This window comes from Heterodontus francisci, chromosome 1 (assembly GCF_036365525.1).
Source record: "Heterodontus francisci isolate sHetFra1 chromosome 1, sHetFra1.hap1, whole genome shotgun sequence".
Taxonomy (NCBI): domain Eukaryota; kingdom Metazoa; phylum Chordata; class Chondrichthyes; order Heterodontiformes; family Heterodontidae; genus Heterodontus; species Heterodontus francisci.
Window position 1 is genome coordinate 6,626,661 of NC_090371.1, and position 23,706 is coordinate 6,650,366.

A 23,706-nucleotide genomic window follows, 5' to 3' on the forward strand; every position below is an offset into this window, starting at 1 on the left:
GTGAGCCTGTGGAATTCACTACCACAGAAAGCAGTTGAGGCCAAAATATTGTATGTTTTCAAGAAGGAGTTAGATATAGCTCTTGGGTCTAAAGGGATCAAAGAATGTAGGGGGAAAGCGGGAGCAGGTTACTGAGTTGGATGATCAGCCATGATCATAACTAATGGCGGAGCAGGCTCGAAGGACTGAATGGCCTACTCCTGCTCCTATTTTCCATGTTTCTATGTTAATTACACCAATTGTGAACCCATCAAGAGACATTTGTGAATTGAATGGGGTCTTCTGAAGCAAAGAAGGTGTGAATTAGCCACATCCTGGTCCATTGTTGCTCACCACAGGGAAGGAGATCTGCGTGTCCCAACAGAGGCACCTTTTTATCCTGGGCTTTATTAATAGGGCATTGAATCCAAGAGCAAGGAGGTTATGGTGAACTTGTACAAGACACTACTTCAGACTCAAATAAAAACAAGAAATGCTGGAACAACACAGGAACAGGCCATTCGGCCCTCCAAGCCTGCGCCGATCTTGATGCCTGCCTAAACTAAAACCTTCTGCACTTCCGGGGCCCATATCCCTCTATTCCCTTCCTATTCATGTATTTGTCAAGATGCCTCTTAAACGTCATTATAGTACCTGCTTCCACCACCTCCCCCGGCAGCAAGTTCCAGGCACTCACCACCCTCTGTGTAAAGAACTTGCCTCGCACATCCCCTCAAAAATTTGCCCCTCTCACCTTAAACCTATGTCCCCTAGTAACTGATACTTCCATCCTGGGAAAAAGCTTCTGACTATCCACTCTGTCCATGCCACTCATAACTTTGTAAACCTCTATCATGTCGCCCCTCCACCTCCGTCGTTCCAGTGAAAACAATCCGAGTTTATCCAACCTCTCCTCATAGCTAATGCCCTCCAGACCAGGCAACATCTTGGTAAACCTCTTCTGTACCCTCTCCAAAGCCTCCAAGTACTTCTGGTAGCGTGGCGACCAGAATTGCACACAATCTTCTAAGTGTGGCCTAACCAAAATTCTGTACAGCTGCAGCATGACTTTTTATACTCTATGCCCCGACCGATGAAGGCAAGCATGCCGTATGCCTTCTTGACTACCTTATCCACCTGCGTTGCCACTTTCAGTGACCTGTGGACCTGTACGCCCAGATCTCTTTGCCTGTCAATACTCCTAAGAGTTCTGCCATTTACTGTATACTTCCCATCTGTATTAGATCTTCCAAAATGCATTACCTCACATTAGTCCGGATTAAAATCCATCTGGCATTTCTCCGCCGAAGTCTCCAACAGATCTATATCCTGCTGTATTCTCTGACAATCCTCATGACTGTCCACAACTCCACCAACCTTTGTGTCGTCCGCAAACTTACTAATCAGACCAGCTACATTTTCCTCCAAATCATTTATATATACTACAAACAGCAAAGGTCCCAGCACTGATCCCTGCGGAACACCACTAGTCACATCCCTCCATTCAGAAAAGCACCCTTCCACTACTACCCTCTGTCTTCTATGACCGAGCCAGTTCTGTATCCATCTTGCCAGCTCACCTCTGATCCCGTGTGACTTCACCTTTTGTACCAGTCTGCCATGAGGGACCTTGTCAAAGGCTTTACTGAAGTACATATAGATAACATCCACTGCCCTTCCTTCATCAATCATCTTCGTCACTTCCTCAAAAAACTCAATCAAATTAGTGAGACACGACCTCCCCTTCACAAAACCATGCTGCCTCTCGCTAATAAGTTTGTTTGTTTCCAAATGGGAATAAATCCTGTCCTGAAGAATCCTCTCTAATAATTTCTCTACCACTGACATAAGGCTCACCAGCCTATAATTTCCTGGATTATCCTTGCAACCCTTCTTAAACAAAGGAACAACATTGGCTATTCTCCAGTCCTCTGGGACCTCACCTGTAGCCAATGAGGATGCAAAGATTTCTGTCAAGGCCCCAGCAATTTCTTCCCTTGCCTCCCTCAGAATTCTGGGGTAGATCCCATCAGGCCCTGGGGACTTATCGACCTTAATGCTTTGCAAGACACCCAACACCTCCTCCTTTTTGATAATGAGATGACTGAGACTATCTACACTCCCTTCCCTAGGCTCATCATCCACCAAGTCCTTCTCCTTGGTGAATACTGATGCAAAGTATTCATTTAGTCCCTCGCCCATTTCCTCTGGCTCCACACATAGATTCCCTTCTCTGTCCTTGAGTGGGCCAACCCTTTCCCTGGTTACCCTCTTGCTCTTAAAATATGTATAAAAAGTCTTGGATTTATCCTTAATCCTGTTTGCCAATGACTTTTCATGACCCCTTTTAGCCCTCTTAACTCCTTGCTTAAGTTCCTTCCTGCTGTCTTTATATTCCTCAAGGGATTCGTCTGTTCCTAGTCTTCCAGCCTTTACAAATGCTTCCTTTTTCTTTTTGACTAGGATCACAATATCCCGCATTATCCTAGGTTCCCGAAACTTGCCAAACCTATCCTTCTTCCTCACAGGAACATGCTGGTCCTGGATTCTAATCAGCTGACGTTTGAAAGACTCCCACATGTCAGATGTTGATTTACCCTCAAACAGCCGCCCCCAATCTAAATTCTTCAGTTCCTGCCTAATATTGTTATAATTAGCCTTCCCCCAATTTACCACCTTCACCCGAGGACTACTCTTATCCTTATCCACAAGTACCTTAAAACTTATGGAATTATGGTCACTGTTCCCGAAATGCTCCCCTACTGAAACTTCGACCACCTGGCCGGGCTCATTCCCCAATACCAGGTCCAGAATGGCCCCATCCCTAGTTGGACTATCTACATATTGTTTCAAGAAGCCCTCCTGGATGCTCCTTACAAATTCTGCCCCATCCAAGCCCCTTGCACTAAGTGAGTCCCAGTCAATATAGGGGAAGTTAAAATCACCCACCACTCCAAGCCTGTTACCTTTACATCTTTCCAAAATCTGTCTACGTATCTGCTCCTCTCCCTCCCGCTGGCTGTTGGGAGGCCTGTAGAAGCGGTTAGCACCGCAGCCTCACAGCTCCAGCGACCCGGGTTCAATTCCGGGTACTGCCTGTGTGGAGTTTGCAAGTTCTCCCTGTGTCTGCGTGGGTTTCCTCCGGGTGCTCCGGTTTCCTCCCACATGCCAAAGACTTGCAGGTTGATAGGTAAATTGGCCATTAGAAATTGCCCCTAGTATAGGTAGGTGGTAGGGAAATATATAGGGATAGGTGGGGATGTGATAGGAATATGGGATTAGTGTAGGATTAGTGTAAACGGGTGGTTGATGGTCGGCACAGACTCGGTGGGCCGAAGGGCCTGTTTCAGTGCTGTATCTCTAAACTAAACTAAACTAAACTAAAACCCCCAACATCGTGACTGCACCCTTCCTATTCCTGAGCTCCACCCATATTGCCTCGGTGCACGACCCCTCCGAGGTGTCCTCCCGCAGTACAGCTGTGATATTCTCCTTAACAATTAATGCAACTCCCCCACCCCTTTTACATCCCCCTCTATCCCGCCTGAAGCTTCTAAAGCCTGGAACATTTAGCTGCCAATCCTGCCCTTCCCTCAACCAAGTCTCTGTAATAGCAACAACATCATATTTCCAAGTACTAATCCAAGCTCTAAGTTCATCTGCCTTACCTGTTATACTTCTCGCATTGAAACAAATGCATTTCAGACCACCAGTCCTGCTGTGCTCAGCAACATCTCCCTGCCTGCTCTTCCTCTTAGTCTTACTGGCCTTATTTACTAGTTCCCCCTCATTTATTTCACTAGCTGTCCTACTGCTCTAGTTCCCACCCCCATGCCACACTAGTTTAAACCCTCCCGAGTGACGCTTGCAAACCTCGCAGCCAGGATATTAGTGCCCCTCCAGTTTAGATGCAACCCATCCTTCTTGTACAGGTCCCACCTGTCCCTGAAGAGATCCCAATGATCCAGATATCTGAAACCCTCCCTTCTACACCAGCTGTTCAGTCACGTGTTTAGCTGCACTATCTTCCTATTTCTAGCCTTACTGGCACGTGGCACAGGAAGTAATCCCGAGATTACAACCCTAGAGATCCTGTCTTTTAACTTTCTACCTAACTCCCTAAACTCCCCCTGCAGGACCACATCACTCTTCCTGCCTATGTCGTTGGTACCGATGTGTACCACAACCTCTGGCTGTTCACCCTCCCTCTTCAGAATGCCCCCTGTCCGTTCAGAGACATCCTTGACCCTGGCACCAGGGAGGCAACATAGCTGCATTTGACCAAGTATGGCATCGAGCCCCAGCAAAACTGAGAATCAGGGGGAAAACCCTCCGGTGGTTGGAGTTATACCTAGCGCAAAGAAAGCTGGTTGTGTATTTTGGAGGTCAATCATTTCAGCTCCAGGACATCACTGCAGGAGTTCCTCAGGGTAGTGTCCTAGGCCCAACCATCTTCAGCTGCTTCATCAATGGCCTTCCCTCCATCATAAGATCAGAAGTGGGGATGTTCAGTGATGATTGCACAATGTTCAGCACCATTCGCGACTCCTCAGTTACTGAAGCAGTCCGTGTCGGAATGCAACAAGACCTGGACAATATAAAGACTTGGGCTGATAAGTGGCAAGTAACATTCGTGCCACACAAGTGCCAGGCAATGACCATCTCCAACAAGAGAGAATCTAACCATCTCCCCTTGACATTCAATGACATTACTATCGCTGAATCCCCCACTATCAACATCCTAGGGGCTACCATTGACCAGAAACTGAACTGGAGTAGCCATATAAATACCATGGCTACAAGAGCAGGTTAGAGGCTGGGAATTCTGCAGTGAGTAACTCACCTCCTGACTCCCCAAAGCCTGTCCACCATCTACAAGGTACAAGTCACGAGTGTGATGGAATACTCTCCACTTGCCTGGATGGGTGCAGCTCCAACAACACTCAAGAAGCTCGACACCATCCATAACAAAGCAGCCCGCTTGATTGGCACACCATCCACAAACATTCACTCCCTGCATCACCAATGCACAGTGGCAGCACTGTGTACCATCTACAAGATGCACTGCAGCAACGCACCAAGGCTCCTTAGACAGCACCTTCCAAACCGCGACCTCTACCACCTAGAAGGACAAGGGCAGGAGATGCATGGGAACATCACCACCTGCAAGTTCCCCTCCAAGTCACACACCATCTGACTTGGAACTATATCGCCGTTCCTTCACTGTCGCTGGGTCAAAATCCTGGAACTCCCTTCCTAACAGCACTGTTGGTGTACCTACCCCAAATGGACTGCAGCGGTTCAAGAAGGCAGCTCACCACCACCTTCTCAAGGGCAATTAGGGATGTGAAACAAATGCTGGCCTAGCCAATGGCACCCACATTCCCATGAATGAATAAAAAAAGTCCTTCTCAGTCTGCTCTCATCTAATACGGAACTTTAGAATTTAGAATTTAGAACTTGGAATTTAGAACATTACAGCGCAGTACAGGCCCTTCGGCCCTCGATGTTGCGCCGCCCTGTGAAACCATCTGACCTACACTATTCCATTTTCATCCATGTGTCTATCCAATGTCCACTTAAATGCCCTTAAAGTTGGCGAATCTACTACTGCTGCAGGCAGGGCGTTCCACGCCCTTACTACTCTCTGAGTAAAGAAACTACCTCTCACATCTGTCCTATATCTATCACCCCTCAACTTGAAGCTATGTCCCCTCGTGTTTGCCATCACCATCCGAGGAAAAAGACGCTCACTATCCACCCTATCTAACCCTCTGATTATCTTATATGTCTCTATTAAGTCACCTCTCCTCCTCCTTCTCTCCAACGAAAACAACCTCAAGTCCCTCAGCCTTTCCTCGTAAGACCTTCCCTCCATACCAGGCAACATCCTAGTAAATCTCCTCTGCACCCTTTCCATAGCTTCCACATCCTTCCTATAATGCGGTGACCAGAACTGCACGCAATACTCCAGGTGCGGTCTCACCAGAGTTTTGTACAGCTGCAGCATGACATCGTGGCTCCGAAACTCGACCCCCCTACTAATAAAAGCTAACACACCATATGCCTTCTTAACAGCCCTATTAACCTGGTTAGCAACCTTCAGGGATTTATGCACCTGGACACCAAGATCTCTCTGTTCATCTACAGTACCAAGAATCCTCCCATTAGCCCAGTACTCTGCATTCCTGTTACTCCTTCCAAAGTGAATCACCTCACACTTTTCCGCATTAAACTCCATTTGCCATCTCTCAGCCCAGCTCTGCAGCCTATCTATGTCTCTCTGTACCCGACAACATCCTTCGGCACTATCCACAACTCCACCGACCTTAGTGTCATCTGCAAATTTACTAACCCACCCTTCTACACCCTCTTCCAGGTCATTTATAAAAATGACAAACAGCAGTGGCCCCAAAACAGATCCTTGCGGTACACCACTAGTAACTAAACTCCAGGATGAACATTTGCCATCAACCACCACCCTCTGTCTTCTTTCAGCTAGCCAATTTCTGATCCAAAGCTCTAAATCACCTTCAACCCCATACTTGCGTATTTTCTGCAATAGCCTACCGTGGGGAACCTTATCAAACGCCTTACTGAAATCCATATACACCACATCCACTGCTTTACCCTCATCCACCTGTTTGGTCACCTTCTCGAAAAACTCAATAAGGTTTGTGAGGCACGACCTACCCGTCACAAAACCGTGCTGACTATCTCTAATGTACTTATTCTTTTCAAGATGATTATAAATCCTGTCTCTTATAAACTTTTCCAACATTTTACCCACAACCGAAGTAAGGCTCACAGGTCTATAATTACCAGGGCTGTCTCTACTCCCCTTCTTGAACAAGGGGACAACATTTGCAATCCTCCAGTCTTCCGGCACTATTCCTGTCGACAATGACGACATAAAGATCAAGGACAAAGGCTCTGCAATCTCCTCCCTAGCTTCCCAGAGAATCCTAGGATAAATCCCATCTGGCCCAGGGGACTTATCTATTTTCACACTTTCCAAAATTGCTAACACCTCCTCCTTGTGAACCTCAATCCCATCTAGCCTCGTAGCCTGAATCTCAGTATTCTCAACAACATTTTCTTTCTCTACTGTAAATACTGACGCAAAATATTCATTTAACACTTCCCCTATCTCCTCTGATTCTACACACAACTTCCCACTACTATCCTTGATTGGCCCTAATCTAACTCTAGTCATTCTTTTATTCCTGATATACCTATAGAAAGCCTTAGGGTTTTCCTTGATCCTATCCGCCAATGACTTCTCGTGTCCTCTCCTTGCTCTTCTTAGCTCTCCCTTTAGATCCTTCCTGGCTAGCTTGGAACTCTCAAGCGCCCGAACTGAGCCTTCACGTCTCATCCTAACATAAGCCTTCTTCTTCCTCTTGACAAGCGCTTCAACTTCTTGAGTAAACCACGGCTCCCTTGCTCGACAACTTCCTCCCTGCCTCACAGGTACATACTTATCAAGGACACGCAGTAGCTGCTCCTTGAATAAGCTCCACATTTCGATTGTTCCCATCCCCTGCAGTTTCCTTCCCCATCCTACGCATCCTAAATCTTGCCTAATCGCATCATAATTTCCTTTCCCCCAGTTATAATTCTTGCCCTGCGGTATATACCTGTCCCTGCCCATCGCTAAGGTAAACCTAACCGAATTGTGATCACTATCACCAAAATGCTCACCTACATCTAAATCTAACACCTGGCCGGGTTCATTTCCCAGTACCAAATCCAATGTGGCATCGCCCCTGGTTGGCCTGTCTACATACTGTGTCAGAAAACCCTCCTGCACACACTGGACAAAAACTGACCCATCTAAAGTACTCGAACTATAGTACTTCCAGTCGATATTTGGAAAGTTAAAGTCCCCCATAACAACTACCCTGTTACTCTCACCCCTGTCGAGAATCATCTTCGCTATCCTTTCCTCTACATCTCTGGAACTATTCGGTGGTCTATAAAAGACTCCCAACAGGGTTACCTCACCTCTCCTGTTTCTAACCTCAGCCCATACTACCTCAGTAGCCGAGTCCTCAAACGTCCTTTCTGTCGCTGTAATACTCTCCTTGATTAACAATGCCACACCCCCCCCTCTTTTACCATCTTCTCTGTTCTTACTGAAACATCTAAATCCCGGAATCTGCAACATCCATTCCTGCCCCTGCTCTACCCATGTCTCTAAAATGGCCACTACATCGAGATCCCAGGTACCAACCCATGCTGCAAGCTCACCCACCTTATTCCGGATGCTCCTGGCGTTGAAATAGACACACTTTAAACCAGGTTCTTGCTTGCCAGTGCCCTCTTGCGTCCTTGTAACCATATCCCTGACCTCACTACTCTCAACATCCTGTACACTGGCACCACAATTTAGGTTCCCATTCCCCTGCTGAATTAGTTTAAACCCCCCCGAAGAGCACTAGCAAACCTCCCCCCCAGGATATTGGTACCCCTCTGGTTCAGGTGAAGACCATCCTGTTTGTAGAGGTCCCACCTACCCCAGAAAGAGCCCCAATTATCCAGGAAACCAAAACCCTCCCTCCTACACCATCCCTGCAGCCACGTGTTCAACTCCTCTCTCTCCCTATTCCTCGCTTCGCTATCACGTGGCACGGGCAACAACCCAGAGATAACAACTCTGTTTGTTCTCGCTCTAAGCTTCCACCCTAGCTCCCTAAATTTCTGTCTTAAATCCCCATCTCTCTTCCTACCTATGTCGTTGGTGCCTATGTGGACCACGACTTGGGGCTGCTCCCCCTCCCCATTAAGGATCCCAAAAACACGATCCGAGACATCACGAACCCTGGCACCTGGGAGGCAACATACCAACCGTGAGTCTCTCTCGTTCCCACAGAACCTCCTATCTGTTCCCCTAACTATGGAGTCCCCAATGACTAATGTTCTGCTCCTCTTCCCCCTTCCCTTCTGAGCAACAGGGACAGACTCTGTGCCAGATACCTGTACCCCATTGCTTACCCCTGGTAAGTCGTCCCCCGCAACAGTATCCAAAACGGTATACCTGTTGTTGAGGGAAACGGCCACAGGGGATCCCTGCACTGCCTGCTGGTTCCCTCTCCTTCCCCTGACGGTAACCCATCTACCTACTTCTTTTACCTGAGGTGTGACTACCTCCCCATAACTCCTCTCAATAACCTCCTCCGCCTCCCGAATGATCCGAATGAGTCTTTCTTCATCACTTGCTGTACCTTTTTATTTATTCATTCATGGGATGTGTGACCTGCATACCAACTTCTTGTAATTCATGTACCAGGCCACCCGGGGGCCTCTGTCTGTAGAGTTCTGCAGTCTCTCTCCATTTAAATAATATACAGCTTTTCTATTCTTCCTGCCAAAGTGGACAAGTTCACATTTTCCCACATTCTACTCCATCCGCTAAATATTTGCTCACTCACTTATCCAATCTAAATCCATTTGTAGACTCTTCATGTCTTCTTGACAGCTTACTTTCCTACTATCTTGGTGTCATCAGCAAATTTAACGACCATACATTCGGTCTCTTCATCCAAGTCATTGATATATATTGTAAATAGTTGAGGCTCCAGCACTGATCCCTGTGACAATCAACTTGCCAACCCAAAACTGACCCATTTATGCCTACTTTCTGCTTCCTGTTAGCTACCCAATCCTCTAACTGTGCTAATATGTTACCCCCTCCACCATGAGCTCTTAGTTTGTGCAGTAATCTTTGATGTGGCACTTGCCTTTGGGAAATCCAAATACATTACATCCACAGGTTCCCCTTTATCCACGTTGCTTGTTACTTCCTTAAAGAACTCTAATGAAAATGAATTAGTCAAACACAATTTCCCTTACACAAAACCATGTTGACTCTGCCTGATTGTATTATGATTTTCTAAATCTCCTGCTATTACCTCCTTAATGTTGCATTTTGCCAATGACAGATGTTAGGCTAATTGGCCAATAGATTGCTGCTTTCTGTCTCCCTCCTTTATTGAATAGAGGTGCTACGTTTGTGATTTTCCAATCTACTAGGACCTTTCCAGAATCTCGGGATACACCTGTGCTTGTACTTCTAGCTATCTGTCTCCTTCAATATCATACTGCTGCATGTTAGAAGCAATTAACGTCAATTGTTTACATTTCCGCAGAACGTCTGGAGCTTTCCCACCAAAAATCCAGCGGAAGAGCCGGAAATATTTCCCAACGATCTCCACTACTGGGGGTTTTCCTCGCCTCATGTCTGAGTCTGTTGTAGATTAATTGTTAGAGATTGACTGCCATGTTTAATCAATAACTCCATTCTCAAAATATATCAACAGGATGGCAGAATGAATGCTGAACTTTGTCACCTCGATTCCTCTGGTCCTGATTTTAATTGCTGATATTAACCTGCTCTTTTGAGCAGGACATCCACAGGAAGGCAGCAGGAGTCCTACTTTAAATATGCTAATTAGGTCCTGTGAGCATTTCCAGCTTTTTCAGATTTCATGGCCTGAGATCAAGCTTTTTTCAAAGTACAAAATTTCTGCATTAGTGTTGGCATTTTTCTGGCAAACTTACTTACTTATTCTGGCACTTTATGTACTCATGATCTTTGTTCTTGCCACAGTTCCCATATTGATTTCCTTGGCTGTTTGTAAGTGAATAACAAAGATCATCAGCAGACACCGCACCTATCAGAGAGAAAGTGGAAAAATTACAGAAATTCTACCAAACAGAGAGAGGCCATAGGTCCTAACTGGTACATATCACATGACCTCTTCCCCAGCCTATCCCCACTGAGAAGGAAAAGGGGTCTGTGAGAATGGGACTTACAGCGGAACAGAAAGTCTAAAATGGAGAGATCAAGAGAGACAAACAGAATCACCAAAATACAAGAAAACTAGGCTTGGTCGAGAGTGCATATCTGATTGGACGGATGCCCTGAACCTCAAATTCCTTGTGGATCCACCTTGCTGACAGAGTCGGAACAAGAGTGAGTGCATGGGACTTTCCTCGAGAGGTGCAGCCTAAGTCAGAAGGCAAGCCCTCACACCCTCATGTCTCATTCGCACATTTCACCATGACAGAGTTAAGAACTGGTGCTAGTAATGACCCTACCTACCCACATATAAAGAGCGGCTGGAGAAAAGTCAAAACATGTGCAAGTGGAACTATGTTAGCATGAGTCAGTAAAGGAAATGAAAGTGCCAAACAAATTGTCATACTTATGAGAAGAGCAATGATGAACACATACAGACTAAAACTGAAGAGTTATAACAACTGACTTTGCCTTTTTAAAAAAATGGCCAATGCTGCAAAAATTGGCTGCATGTGTATTCAAACATTGCCACACTGTGTGTTTAGAACAAAGGATGCCTAAGTAGCTTGAGAGGTATCAATTACACCCATCCTGAAACATTCCTGAATTGAATGGGTTCTACTGAAACAAAGAAGCTATGAAGAGAAAACATCATAACTGGATTATTCTCATCCTGGGCCATTGTGTATTCATCAGGGAGAGACAGCAAAGCGAGTCCTACCAGAATATGATGTGACAAATTTTTATTTTAAATAAGCAGCTCTACCAGAGAAACAACCAGAAAGAAGAGCTGGTGAGAAAATCCAGCAAACCAGAAGGGAGGCGCCCTGCTGTGAAATCTACATTTCCAACCGATGCAGCAGTGAATTTTTTTAATTTTATTTATTCAGAGATACAGCACTGAAACAGGCCCTTCGGCCCACCAAGTCTGTGCCGAGCAACAACCACCCATTTATACTAACCCAACAGTAATCCCATATTCCCTACCGACACCAAGGGCAATTTACAATGGCCAATTTACCTATCACCTGCAAATCTTTGGCTGTGGGAGGAAACCGGAGCACCCGGCGAAAACCCACGCAGTCACAGGGAGAACTTGCAAACTCCACACAGGCAGTACCCAGAATCGAACCCGGGTCGCTGGAGCTGCGGTGCTAACCACTGCGCCACTGTGCCGCCCATTGAATTGAAAGTGATCCTCTGTCTTCAAACTGAGAGAGAAAACTACAAACACATCAGGCCTGAAACCAGCAAGAACTTGACTTCTGAGAGAATTGAACAGGTTTACTGGGAACCCCAAAACCTGACCTCACTTGAAAAATACTTACCCCTTTTCCTCTCTACCTGTCTCCTTCTGTGTGTGTGTGCGTGAATGAGTGAGTTTTTTAAAAATTCATTCATGAGATGTGGGCGTCATTGGTCAGGCCAGCATTTATTGCCCATCCCTAATTGCCCTTGAGAACGTGGTGGTGAGCTGCCTTCTTGAACCGCTGCAGTCCATCTGTGGTAGGTATACCCACAGTGCTGTTAGGAAGGGAGTTCCAGGATTTTGACGCAGCGACAGTGAAGGAACGGCAATATAGTTCCAAGTCAGGATGGTGTGTGACTTGGAGGGGAACTTGCAGGTGGTGGTGTTCCCATGCATCTGCTGCTCTTGTCATTCAAGGTGGCAGAGGTCATGCGGGTTTGGAAGGTGCTGTCGAAGGAGCCTTGGTGCGTTGCTGTGGTGCAACTTGTAGATGGTACACACTGCTGCCACTGTGCGTCGGTGGTGGAGGGAGTGAATGTTTGTTGATGGGGTGCCAATCAAGCGGGCTGCTTTGTTCTGGATGGTGTTGAGCTTCTTAAGTGTTGTTGGAGCTGCACCCATCCAGGCAAGTGGAGAGTATTCCAACACACTCCTGACGTGTGCCTTGTAGATGGTGGACAGGCTTTGGGGAGTCAAGAGGTGAGTTACTCACCGTAGGATTCCTAGCCTCTGACCTGCCCTTGCAGCCACGGTATTTAAATGGCTACTCCCGTTCAGCTTCTGGTTTCTGGTCAATGGTAGCCCCTAGGATGTTGATAGTGGGGGATTCAGCGATGGTAATGCCATTGAATGTCAAGGGGGGATGGTGAGATCGCCTCTTGTTGGAGATGGTCATTGCCTGGCACTTGTGTGGCGCAAATGTTACTTGCCACTTATCAGCTCAAGCCTGGATATTGTCCAGGTCTTGCTGCATTTCTACACAGACTGGTTCAGTATTTGAGGAGTCGCGAATGGTGCTGAACATTGTGCAATCAGCACTTCTGACCTTATGATTGAAGGAAGGTCATTGATGAAGCAGCTGTAGATGGTTGGGCCTAGGACACTACACTGAGGAACTCCTGCAGTGATGTCCTGGAGCTCAGATGATTGACCTCCAACAACCACAGCCATCTTCCTTTCCGCTAGGTATGACTCCAGCCAGCGGAGGGTTTTCCCCCTGATTCCCATTGACTTCAGTTTTGCTCGGGCTCCTTGATGCCATACTCGGTCAAATGCTGACTTGATGTCAAAAGGCAGTCACTCCCACCTCACCTCTTGAGTTCAGCTCTTTTGTCTATGTTTGAACCAAGGCTGTAATGAAGTCAGGAGCTGAATGGCCGTGATGGAACACAAACTGAGTATCACTGAGCAGGTTATTGCTAAGCAAGTGCCGCTTGATGGCACTGTTGATGACACCTTCCATCACTTTACTGATGATTGAGAGTAGACTGATGGGGCGGTAATTGGCCGGGTTGGACTTGTCCTGCTTTTTGTGCACAGGACATACCTGGGCAATTTTCTACATTGCAGGGTAGATGCCAGTGTTGTAGCTATACTGGAACAGCTTGGCTAGGGGTGCGGCAAGTTCTGGAGCACAGGTCTTCAGTACTATTGCCGGAATATTGTCAGGACCCATAGCCTTTGCAGTATCCAGTGCCTTCAGTCGTTTCTTGATATCACGCGGAGTGAATCGAATTGGCTGAAGTCTAGCATCTGTGATGCTGGGGACTTCAGGAGGAGGCCGAGATGGATCATCAAGTCGGCACTTCTGGCTGAAGATTGTTGCAAATGCTTCAGCCTTATCTTTTGCACTGATGTGCTGGGCTCCCCCATCATTGAGGATGGGGATATTTGTGGAGCCACCTCCTCCAGTTAGTTGTTTAATTGTCCACCACCATTCACGACTGGATTTGGCAGGACTGCAGAGCTTAGATCTGATCCGTTGGTTATGGGATCGCTTAGCTCTGTCTATTGCATGCTGCTTATGCTGTTTGGCATGTAAGTAGTCCTGGGTTGTAGCTTCACCAGGTTGACACCCCATTTTGAGGTATGCCTGATGCTGCTCCTGGCATGCCCTCCTGAACTCTTCATTGAACCAGGGTTGGTCTCCTGGCTTGATGGTAATGGTAGAGTGGGGGATATGCCGGACCATGAGGTTACAGATTGTGGTTGAGTACAATTCTGCTGCTGCTGATGGCCCACAGCGCCTCATGGATGCCCAGTTTTGCATTGCTAGATCTGTTCGAAATCTATCTCATTTAGCACAGAGATTGTGCCACACAACACGATGGACGGTATCCTCAATGTGAAGGCGGGATTTCGTCTCCACAAGGACTGTGCGGTGTTCACTCCTACCAATACAGTCATGGACAGAAGCATCTGCGGCAGGCAGATTGGTGAGGACAAGGTCAAATATGTTTTCCCCTCATGTTGGTTCCCCCACCACCTGCCGCAGACCCAGTCTAGCAGCTATGTCCTTTAGTACTCGGCCCGCTCGGTCAGTAGTGGTGCTACCGAGCCACTCTTGGTGATGGACATTGAAGTCCAAGTGCTGTTCAACATGGAGGAGTACTGACTCATCAGCTGAGGGAGGGCGGTAGGTGGTAATCAGCAGGAGGTTTCCTTGCCCATGTTTGACCTGATGCCATGAGACTTCATGGGGTCCGGAGTCGATGTTGAGGACTCCCAGGGCAACTCCCTCTTTACTGTATACCACTGTCCCGCCACCCCTGGTGGGTCTGTCCTGCCAGTGGGACAGGACATACCCGGGGATGGTGATGGCAGTGTCTGGGACGAGGTCTGTAAGGTATGATTCCATGAGTATGACTATGTCAGGCTGTTGCTTGACTAGTCTGTGGGACAGCTCTCCCAACTTTGGCACAAGCCCCCAGATGTTAGGAAGGTGGTCTTTGCAGAGTCGACAGGGCTGGTTTGCCGTTGTTGTTTCCGGTTCCTAGGTCAATGCCGGGTGGTCCGTCCGGTTTCGTTCCTTTTTTTTGACTTCGTAGCGGTTCGTACAACTGAGTGGCTTGCTAGGCCATTTCAGAGGGCATTTAAGAGCTATGGGTCTGGAGTCACATGTAGGCCAGACCAGGTAAGGACAGATTTCCTTCCCTAAAGGACATTAGTGAACCAGATGGGTTTTTAGAACAATTGACAATGGTTTCATGGCCATCATTACACTAGCTTTTAATTCCACATTTATTAATTAAATTCAAATTCCACCTTCTGCTGTGGTGGGATTTGAACCCATGTCTCCAGATCAATACCCTGGGTTTCTGGGTTCCTAGTCCAGTGATAATACCACTACACCACCGCCTCCCCACGTGGATGCGGTTACGACAATTTGGATAAGGCGCATTGCTCAAAATATAATTAGTCTCCTCTTTTAAACCTATAAGAAAACTTGCTGCTATCTGTTTATTTTACAAGTAAAACATTAAAGGGGTTAAACCCTAATAACAAAAGACACTTGCTGCGGTCAGGTGAGAGTTGAACAGTGGGAACCACCCACATCCCTCACCATGTGGCCGTAATAAATTGGGGCTCAAAGCCAGGATTTAAACTGGCAGATAAATGAGAGATTTGGAAATTGGGAGGAAAACTGACCTCTAAAATTGTGGGAACGTAAACAAACAGGTTTTCCTGTATTCTTCTGTTCTCTCTCTATGGTGCTAGAGACAAAAGATATGGCCGCGTTTATTGCTAAGGAGTTTGTAAAGCAGGGAGAGATAGCCCATGGTAAGTTAAATAAATTAAGTATTAAGATTTAAAAAGCAGAGATGGGAATCAAACAAAAAGCAAAGAAAGCTGAACTGGTGAAGAGTCCAGCTAACCATTTTAAACTCACCCCTGAACGAGAAGAAGAAAGTATGGAATCTAAACTGAAAGAATAGACCTAGCTAAAATTAATTTGAAAAGAGAGGAGATGCAGTTGTAGGAGGAGAAAGAGGAAAGAGAGGCAAAATAGTTAGAGAGGTTATAAGGACAAGGGGAGTTGCGACAAGCTACTCAAACCTTATCCCGAATTCAGAGCAAAACTTTAATGTATTGAGACACTCGAGACTAGTGCCAATATTTAATGAGGAGGAGGCTGAGTCACATTTTATCTCATTTGAGAAAATAGCTACCAGGCTAAAATGGCCAAAGGAAATTTGGACTCTCTTCATGCAAGGTGAGTTTGTAGAAAGGGCTCATGAAGCTTTTTCTCTGTTATCAAAAAAGAATTCCTCTGACTATGAACAAAAACTGCAATTCTAAATGCATACATTTTAGTACCTGGAGCTTATAGACAGAAAGTCAGACACACCAGGAAAAGACCCACCCTGACTTACATTGAATTTGATGGCTTTCCACTTTCAGTGGCATTTCTATAAATTTGGATGCCAGTAGGGTTTGAAAACAACTGGTATCCTCGAGGATGGTTATCTCTTTGCCTGGTGATATAAAAAGGAGTCATTTTTCCTTTTTGTAAAACGTTCTGGTATCTGTTCTCTTCTTGGGTTGTATTGGAACACGTTCAATTGCTGGATATGATCTCTCAAGCTAGAACCCTCCTATGAAAATTTGAGAGAAGTGATGTTGCTGGAAGAATTTAAAAGTTGCATCCAGTCAATATAAGAACTCATATTAAAGAACAAAGGGTTATAAGAGTAAGAGAAGCAGCAAAAATGGCTGACGATTATGAGTTAATACACAGATCCCTAACTCAGCTAAATTTGGGTCTAGTAAGTCTTATAGGCTAGGCAGAGGTAAACTGATGCCAGAGAAACTGCAACCCCACTTGACAAAACGTAACCAAAAGAAATGCATTTTTTTAAATGGTACGCCATTCAATGGATGATTGAAAAAACTCCAAAGTTGAACAAGAAATGGCTGCAAGAGGCAATGCCAACTGTAGCAGTTGTAAGGTTGAGTTGTGAATGAATGTATGCAGTGGTGTGACCCTATATCTTCTTTCTTTCTAAAAAAAAAGAATGACATTCGAGGAATTTCATTTTTTTGCCCTTTTTAGGGGAGGTGTCATGCTTACGAGAAGTGCAACGATTAAAAAATACAGACTAAAACTGAAGAGTTATAAAAATTGACAATAAACATTGCCCACACTGTCTGTTTAGAACAAAGGATGCCGAACTAGGTTGAGAGGTGTCAATTCCACCCATCCTGAAACATTCCTAAATTGAATGGGTTCTACTGAAACAAAGAAGGTATGAAGTGGAAACTACATAACTGGATTATTTTTATCCTAGGCTGTTGCGTGATCACCATGGGGGAGAGACCAATGTGTCTCCTGCCAGAATATGATGTGACAAATATTTACCTTAAAAAGGCAGTCCTTGAGAGAGAAACACCCAGAAAGCAGCATTACCAAGAAGTTTGTCCAGCTAAGAGCTGGGGAGTAAATCCAACAAGCCAGAGGGAGGCGCCCTGCTGTGAGTTCTACATGTCCAACCTATGCCATAGTGAATTAAAAGTGATCCTCTGTGTTCAAAGTGAACTTTGCACCAAGAGCAAAACCTACAAACACCTCAGGCCTACAACCAACAAGAACTTGACTTCTGAGAGAATTCAACAGGTTTACTGTAAACCCTGAAAATCTACCTGACTTGAAAACCACTTATCTCTCTTTCTCTCTATCTGTCTCCTTTTGTCTCGTGTGCGAGTGAATTTGTGAGTGGATGTGGTTGCGACAATTTCAGGATAAGGCAAATTGCTCGATAAATAATTAATCTTCTGTTTTAAATCTACAGGAAAACCTGTTGCTGTCTGTTTATTTGACAAATAAAACACAAAGGAGTTAAACCCTCATAACAAAAAACCACTTGCTGTGGTCAGGTGAGAGTTGAACAGTGGGAACCACCTCACCTCGTGACCAAAACAGAATGTAGGGCTAATGGTTCTTATTGTTGGTTTTAAGGGGTCACAGAGTCTGTTCCATAGCCGGTGACTCCATCCCTCTCCCTGGCAACTGTTTGAGGCTGAACCAGGCTCTTTGCAATCTTAATGCTACATTTCACCACGAAATGAGCTTCTGACAATATATCCTCGCCTTCATTATGTCCATCTATTTCCACACCGTAACATTGCCTGACTCTGCCCTTGCCTCTGCTTATCTGCTATGGAAACTCTCATCCTTGCTTTTGTTACCTGCAGTCTTGACCATCCCAAAGCTGGTTTAAAGTGTGTCTACTTCAACGCCAGGAGCATCCGGAATAAGGTGGGTGAGCTTGCAGCATGGGTTGGTACCTGGGATCTCGATGTAGTGGCCATTTCGGAGACATGGGTAGAGCAGGGGCAGGAATGGATGTTGCAGGTTCCGGGATTTAGATGTTTCAGTAAGAACAGAGAAGATGGTAAAAGAGGGGGGGGTGTGGCATTGTTAATCAAGGAGAGTATTACAGCGACAGAAAGGACTTTTGAGGACTCGTCTACTGAGGTAGTATGGGCCGAGGTTAGAAACAGGAGAGGTGAGGTTACCCTGTTGGGAGTCTTTTATAGACCTCCGAATAGTTCCAGAGATGTAGAGGAAAGGATAGCGAAGATGATTCTCGACAGGGGCGAAAGTAACAGGGTAGTTGTTATGGGGGACTTTAACTTTCCAAATATCGACTGGAAATACTATAGTTCGAGTACTTTAGATGGGTCAGTTTTTGTCCAGTGTGTGCAGGAGGGTTTTCTGACACAGTATGTAGACAGGCCAACCAGGGGCGATGCCATATTGGATTTGGTACTGGGAAATGAACCCAGCCAGGTGTTAGATTTAGATGTAGGTGAGCACTTTGGTGATAGTGATCACAATTCAGTTAGGTTTACCTTAGTGATGGGCAGGGACAGGTATGTACCGCAGGGCAAAAATTATAGCTGGGGGAAAGGAAATTATGATGCGATTAGGCAAGATTTAGGATGCGTAGGATGGGGAAGGAAACTGCAGGGGATGGGAATAATCGAAATGTGGAGCTTATTCAAGGAGCAGCTACTGTGTGTCCTTGATAAGTATGTACCTGTGAGGCAGGGAGGAAGTTGTCGAGCGAGGGAGCCGTGGTTTACTAAAGAAGTTGAAGCGCTTGTCAAGAGGAAGAAGAAGGCTTATGTTAGGATGAGACGTGAAGGCTCAGTTAGGGCGCTTGAGAGTTACAAGCTAGCCAGGAAGGATCTAAAGGGAGAGCTAAGAAGAGCAAGGAGAGGACACGAGAAGTCATTGGCGGATAGGATCAAGGAAAACCCTAAGGCTTTCTATAGGTATATCAGGAATAAAAGAATGACTAGAGTTAGATTAGGGCCAATCAAGGATAGTAGTGGGAAGTTGTGTGTAGAATCAGAGGAGATAGGGGAAGTGTTAAATGAATATTTTGCGTCAGTATTTACAGTAGAGAAAGAAAATGTTGTTGAGGAGAATACTGAGATTCAGGCTACTAGGCTAGACGGGATTGAGGTTCACAAGGAGGAGGTGTTATCAATTTTGGAAAGTGTGAAAATAGATAAGTCCCCTGGGCCAGATGGGATTTATCCGAGGATTCTCTGGGAAGCCAGGGAGGAGATTGCAGAGCCTTTGTCCTTGATCTTTATGTCGTCATTGTCGACAGGAATAGTGCCGGAAGACTGGAGGATAGCAAATGTTGTCCCCTTGTTCAAGAAGGGGAGTAGAGACAGCCCTGGTAATTATAGACCTGTGAGCCTTACTTCGGTTGTGGGTAAAATGTTGGAAAAGGTTATAAGAGACAGGATTTATAATCATCTTGAAAAGAATAAGTTCATTAGAGATAGTCAGCACGGTTTTGTGACGGGTAGGTCGTGCCTCACAAACCTTATTGAGTTTTTCGAGAAGGTGACCAAACAGGTGGATGAGGGTAAAGCAGTGGATGTGGTGTATATGGATTTCAGTAAAGCGTTTGATAAGGTTCCCCACGGTAGGCTATTGCAGAAAATACGGAAGTATGGGATTGAAGGTGATTTAGAGCTTTGGATCAGAAATTGGCTAGCTGAAAGAAGACAGAGGGTGGTGGTTGATGGCAAATGTTCATCCTGGAGTTTAGTTACTAGTGGTGTACCGCAAGGATCTGTTTTGGGGCCACTGCTGTTTGTCATTTTTATAAATGACCTGGAAGAGGGTGTAGACGGGTGGGTTAGTAAATTTGCAGATGACACTAAGGTCGGTGGAGTTGTGGATAGTGCCGAAGGATGTTGTAGGGTACAGAGGGACATAGATAGGCTGCAGAGCTGGGCTGAGAGATGGCAAATGGAGTTTAATGCGGAAAAGTGTGAGGTGATTCACTTTGGAAGGAGTAACAGGAATGCAGAGTACTGGGCTAATGGGAAGATTCTTGGTAGTATAGATGAATAGAGAGATCTTGGTGTCCAGGTGCATAAATCCCTGAAGGTTGCTACCCAGGTTAATAGGGCTGTTAAGAAGGCATATGGTGTGTTAGCTTTTATTAGTAGGGGGATCGAGTTTCGGAGCCACGAGGTCATGCTGCAGCTGTACAAAACTCTGGTGAGGCCGCACCTTGAGTATTGCGTGCAGTTCTGGTCACCGCATTACAGGAAGGATGTGGAAGCTATGGAAAGGGTGCAGAGGAGATTTACTGGGATGTTGCCTGGTATGGAGGGAAGGTCTTAAGAGGAAAGGCTGAGGGACTTGAGGTTGTTTTCGTTGGAGAGAAGGAGGAGGAGAGGTGACTTAATAGAGACATATAAGATAATCAGAGGGTTAGATAGGGTGGATAGTGAGAGTCTTTTTCCTCGGATGGTGATGGCAAACACGAGGGGACATAGCTTTAAGTTGAGGGGTGAAAGATATAGGACAGATGTCAGAGGTAGTTTCTTTACGCAGAGAGTAGTAGGGGCGTGGAACGCCCTGCCTGCAACAGTAGTAGATTCGCCAACTTTAAGGGCATTTAAGTGGTCATTGGATAGACATATGGATGAAAATGGAATAGTGTAGGTCAGATGGTTTCACAGGTCGGTGCAACATCGAGGGCCGAAGGGCCTGTACTGCGCTGTAATGTTCTAATTCTAATTCTAATTCAAATTCTAATGACAGGCTGGCCTCTCATTTTCTAACTTCCATAAACTTAAGGTCACCCAAAACTCTGTTGTCCTTGTTCCACGTTGCATCAAGTCGTGTTCACCCATCACCCCCTACACCTCCTGATCTATATTGGCCACCGCTTAAGCAACATCTCAATTTTAAAATTTTCATACTTGTTTTCAAATCTCTCCTCACCCCTCCCTCTCTCTGTAACTCCTCCAGTCCTAAAAACCTCTGATGTCGCTGCGCTCCTCCAACTCTGCTCTCATGAACATCCCCAATTCAATTGGTGGCTGTGCTTTCACCTGCCAAAGCCCTAAGCTCTGGAATTCCCTTCCTAAACCTTTCCACCTCTTTACCTTTCTTTCCTCCTTTAAGATGATTCTTAAATGTTACCTATTTGATTAAGCATTTGGTCACCTGACCTAAAGTCTTATTATGTGGCGCGGTGTCAAGTTTTGTTTCATAACATTTCTGTGTGTTTGCTGTTTTATTCTGTTCAAGGCACTATAGAAATACTAAGAGCATTCAACCACCCACCCACTGCATTAGTTTAGCACCGTCATTCCCCTTCCTGCCTTCTGCCAACATATTGACAGTTGCATGTGTTTTGATTTTTTCCAGCCACTTTTTATAGGTTATAGAGTAAATTAAGGCACAGAAGCAGGACATTCAGCCCTTTGAGTCCATGCTGGCTCTCTGTAGAGCCATCCATTCAGTCCCACTCCCCCTTTCTGTCCCCAAAGCCCTAAAAGGATATGTCCATCAACATCCTGGGGATCATTGTTGACCGGAAACTTCACTGGGCCAGTCACATCAATACAGTGACTATGGGTGAAATCTTCCTGGTCTTGTGGGGGCAGGTTTCAAGGCAGCATCGGGTGGAAATTTTGAAAGGAGGACGTTGGGTAAGTGGGCCGATGCGTTCCTGCCTCCAGCCGATCTTGCTGGAGGAGTGGGGGTGGAAGAGGCAAGGACAGCCCACCCAGCAGTGGCAGGTAACCACTTTGCATAATTAAGTGTCCAATTGTGACAGAATGGAGACACCACTGGGATCTTCCTGAGGCCAAAGCCTGTCAGATGGCTGGAGGTGGCTTGTGGGTGTGTGGCTGGGGGGTGGGGGGCCTAGGAGGCCCTTTCAGTTTACACTCCCCCCCATCCCACCAATGGAACCACAGCCATCAGTGGGTCACAGGTCATCCAATGAAGGGGTTTCCCCTCCACAGGGGAGGACTGGCAGCAGAGGTCACCATTTATCACACATGTCTGACAGCTGTTGATAATGGTCGCGATATCCTTATTATTCCAGGCCACCATACCGGAAATTGTGCCCTCGCTGTGCATTTAGTTAAATCCAAATGGCCTTGGTGTAATCGATCTCAGATATTGGATGTGATTGAAGTACAATTAACAATTCTGTCGTAAACTAATAAGTTACCAATTATGGTGAAGTATTTCCTATACTCATGGAACATCTTCATTGTTCTCCCTCCTGAACTTTCTTGTGGCCACCCATGTGTACAATATTGTCTAATACGAATGCACTCTTCGTTATTCTTCTGTGTTTGTTGTATTTCTCGCAACGTCTGAGTGCTTGCTGACCAACTTTGTGCTGTGTGTTGTGAGCGTGACTCTGTGTCACATATAAAATTCACATCTCCCTGTGTTGAATGATGGACAGTTGCTCTTGATAACACATCAGCTGACGATTGGAAGGAATTGTTTACCTTTGTTTGCTTGACTTCGGCTACCTTCTCAATCAACTACTACCAGTTGTCTTCCTTTATGCTGAAGAGTTGCTTGGAGCTTGCCTTTTATTCGCAGTTGTGTCCTGCCTGGACCATCTGTCGGTTGCAGGTAATGTCTCTTCACCCATGGCTCTTGGTCAGACAATTGCATGACGCTCGCCCCTGTGTCAATCTTAAAATTCATGAGGTGTCCATTCACGTAGATGTCTGCTGTCCAGAATTCTTGGTCTGGATTACTGATTTCTCCCAAGGAATCTCCTGGTTCTTCTACTGTGGATATTGCTGAAGTTGATTCACTGCTCTTTACATGCAGGACTTCTGCTTTGTAACTTTAAGCAAATAAATTTTGCTCTAGCACATCTTCTCATCGAGTCCAGTTTTTCCACAATTAAAACACTCAGCTTTACTTGCTGGGCACTGCTATCAGCTGTGGGTCTTCAGCTCCACAATGTTTGGTAAGGTTTTCCTATTTCATGCGCTTTCTCACCTGTATGTTTTTTTTGTTCCTCAAAGTGTTTCACTGACTTTGGCTTAACCAGTTGGATGGACATTGGACACCTCCTCATCCACGACTTTTCTGCAGATTGTAGGATGTCCCAATTATGTTACCTTCTTCTCCTCAAGCCTACCTCATGCAACTGTTACATCATCGCTCGTACAGTAGGACCAGTCTCTCTCACTGTCTTCAGGATTAACCCTTTACATCCTTATACTACAGTACACACTGCTGCCACTGTGCATCGGTGGTGGAGGGAGTGAATGTTTGTGGATGGGGTGCCGATCAAGCGGGCTGCTTTGTCCTGGATGTTGTTGAGCTTCTTGAGTGTTGTTGGAGCTGCACCCATCCAGGCAAGTGGAG

General features: G+C 45.9%; 1 protein-coding gene across 1 annotated transcript in view; it reads right to left on the reverse strand.

Moving 5' to 3' along the window:
- LOC137377644 (disintegrin and metalloproteinase domain-containing protein 12-like) overlaps window positions 1–23,706 on the reverse strand; it is a 369,827-nt gene that overhangs the window by 67,741 nt on the left and 278,380 nt on the right. Inside the window, exon 15 of the mRNA XM_068047522.1 lies at window positions 10,547–10,655. Within this exon, the coding sequence (XP_067903623.1) occupies window positions 10,547–10,655 (109 nt within the window). The remainder of the gene's footprint in view (window positions 1–10,546; window positions 10,656–23,706) is intronic.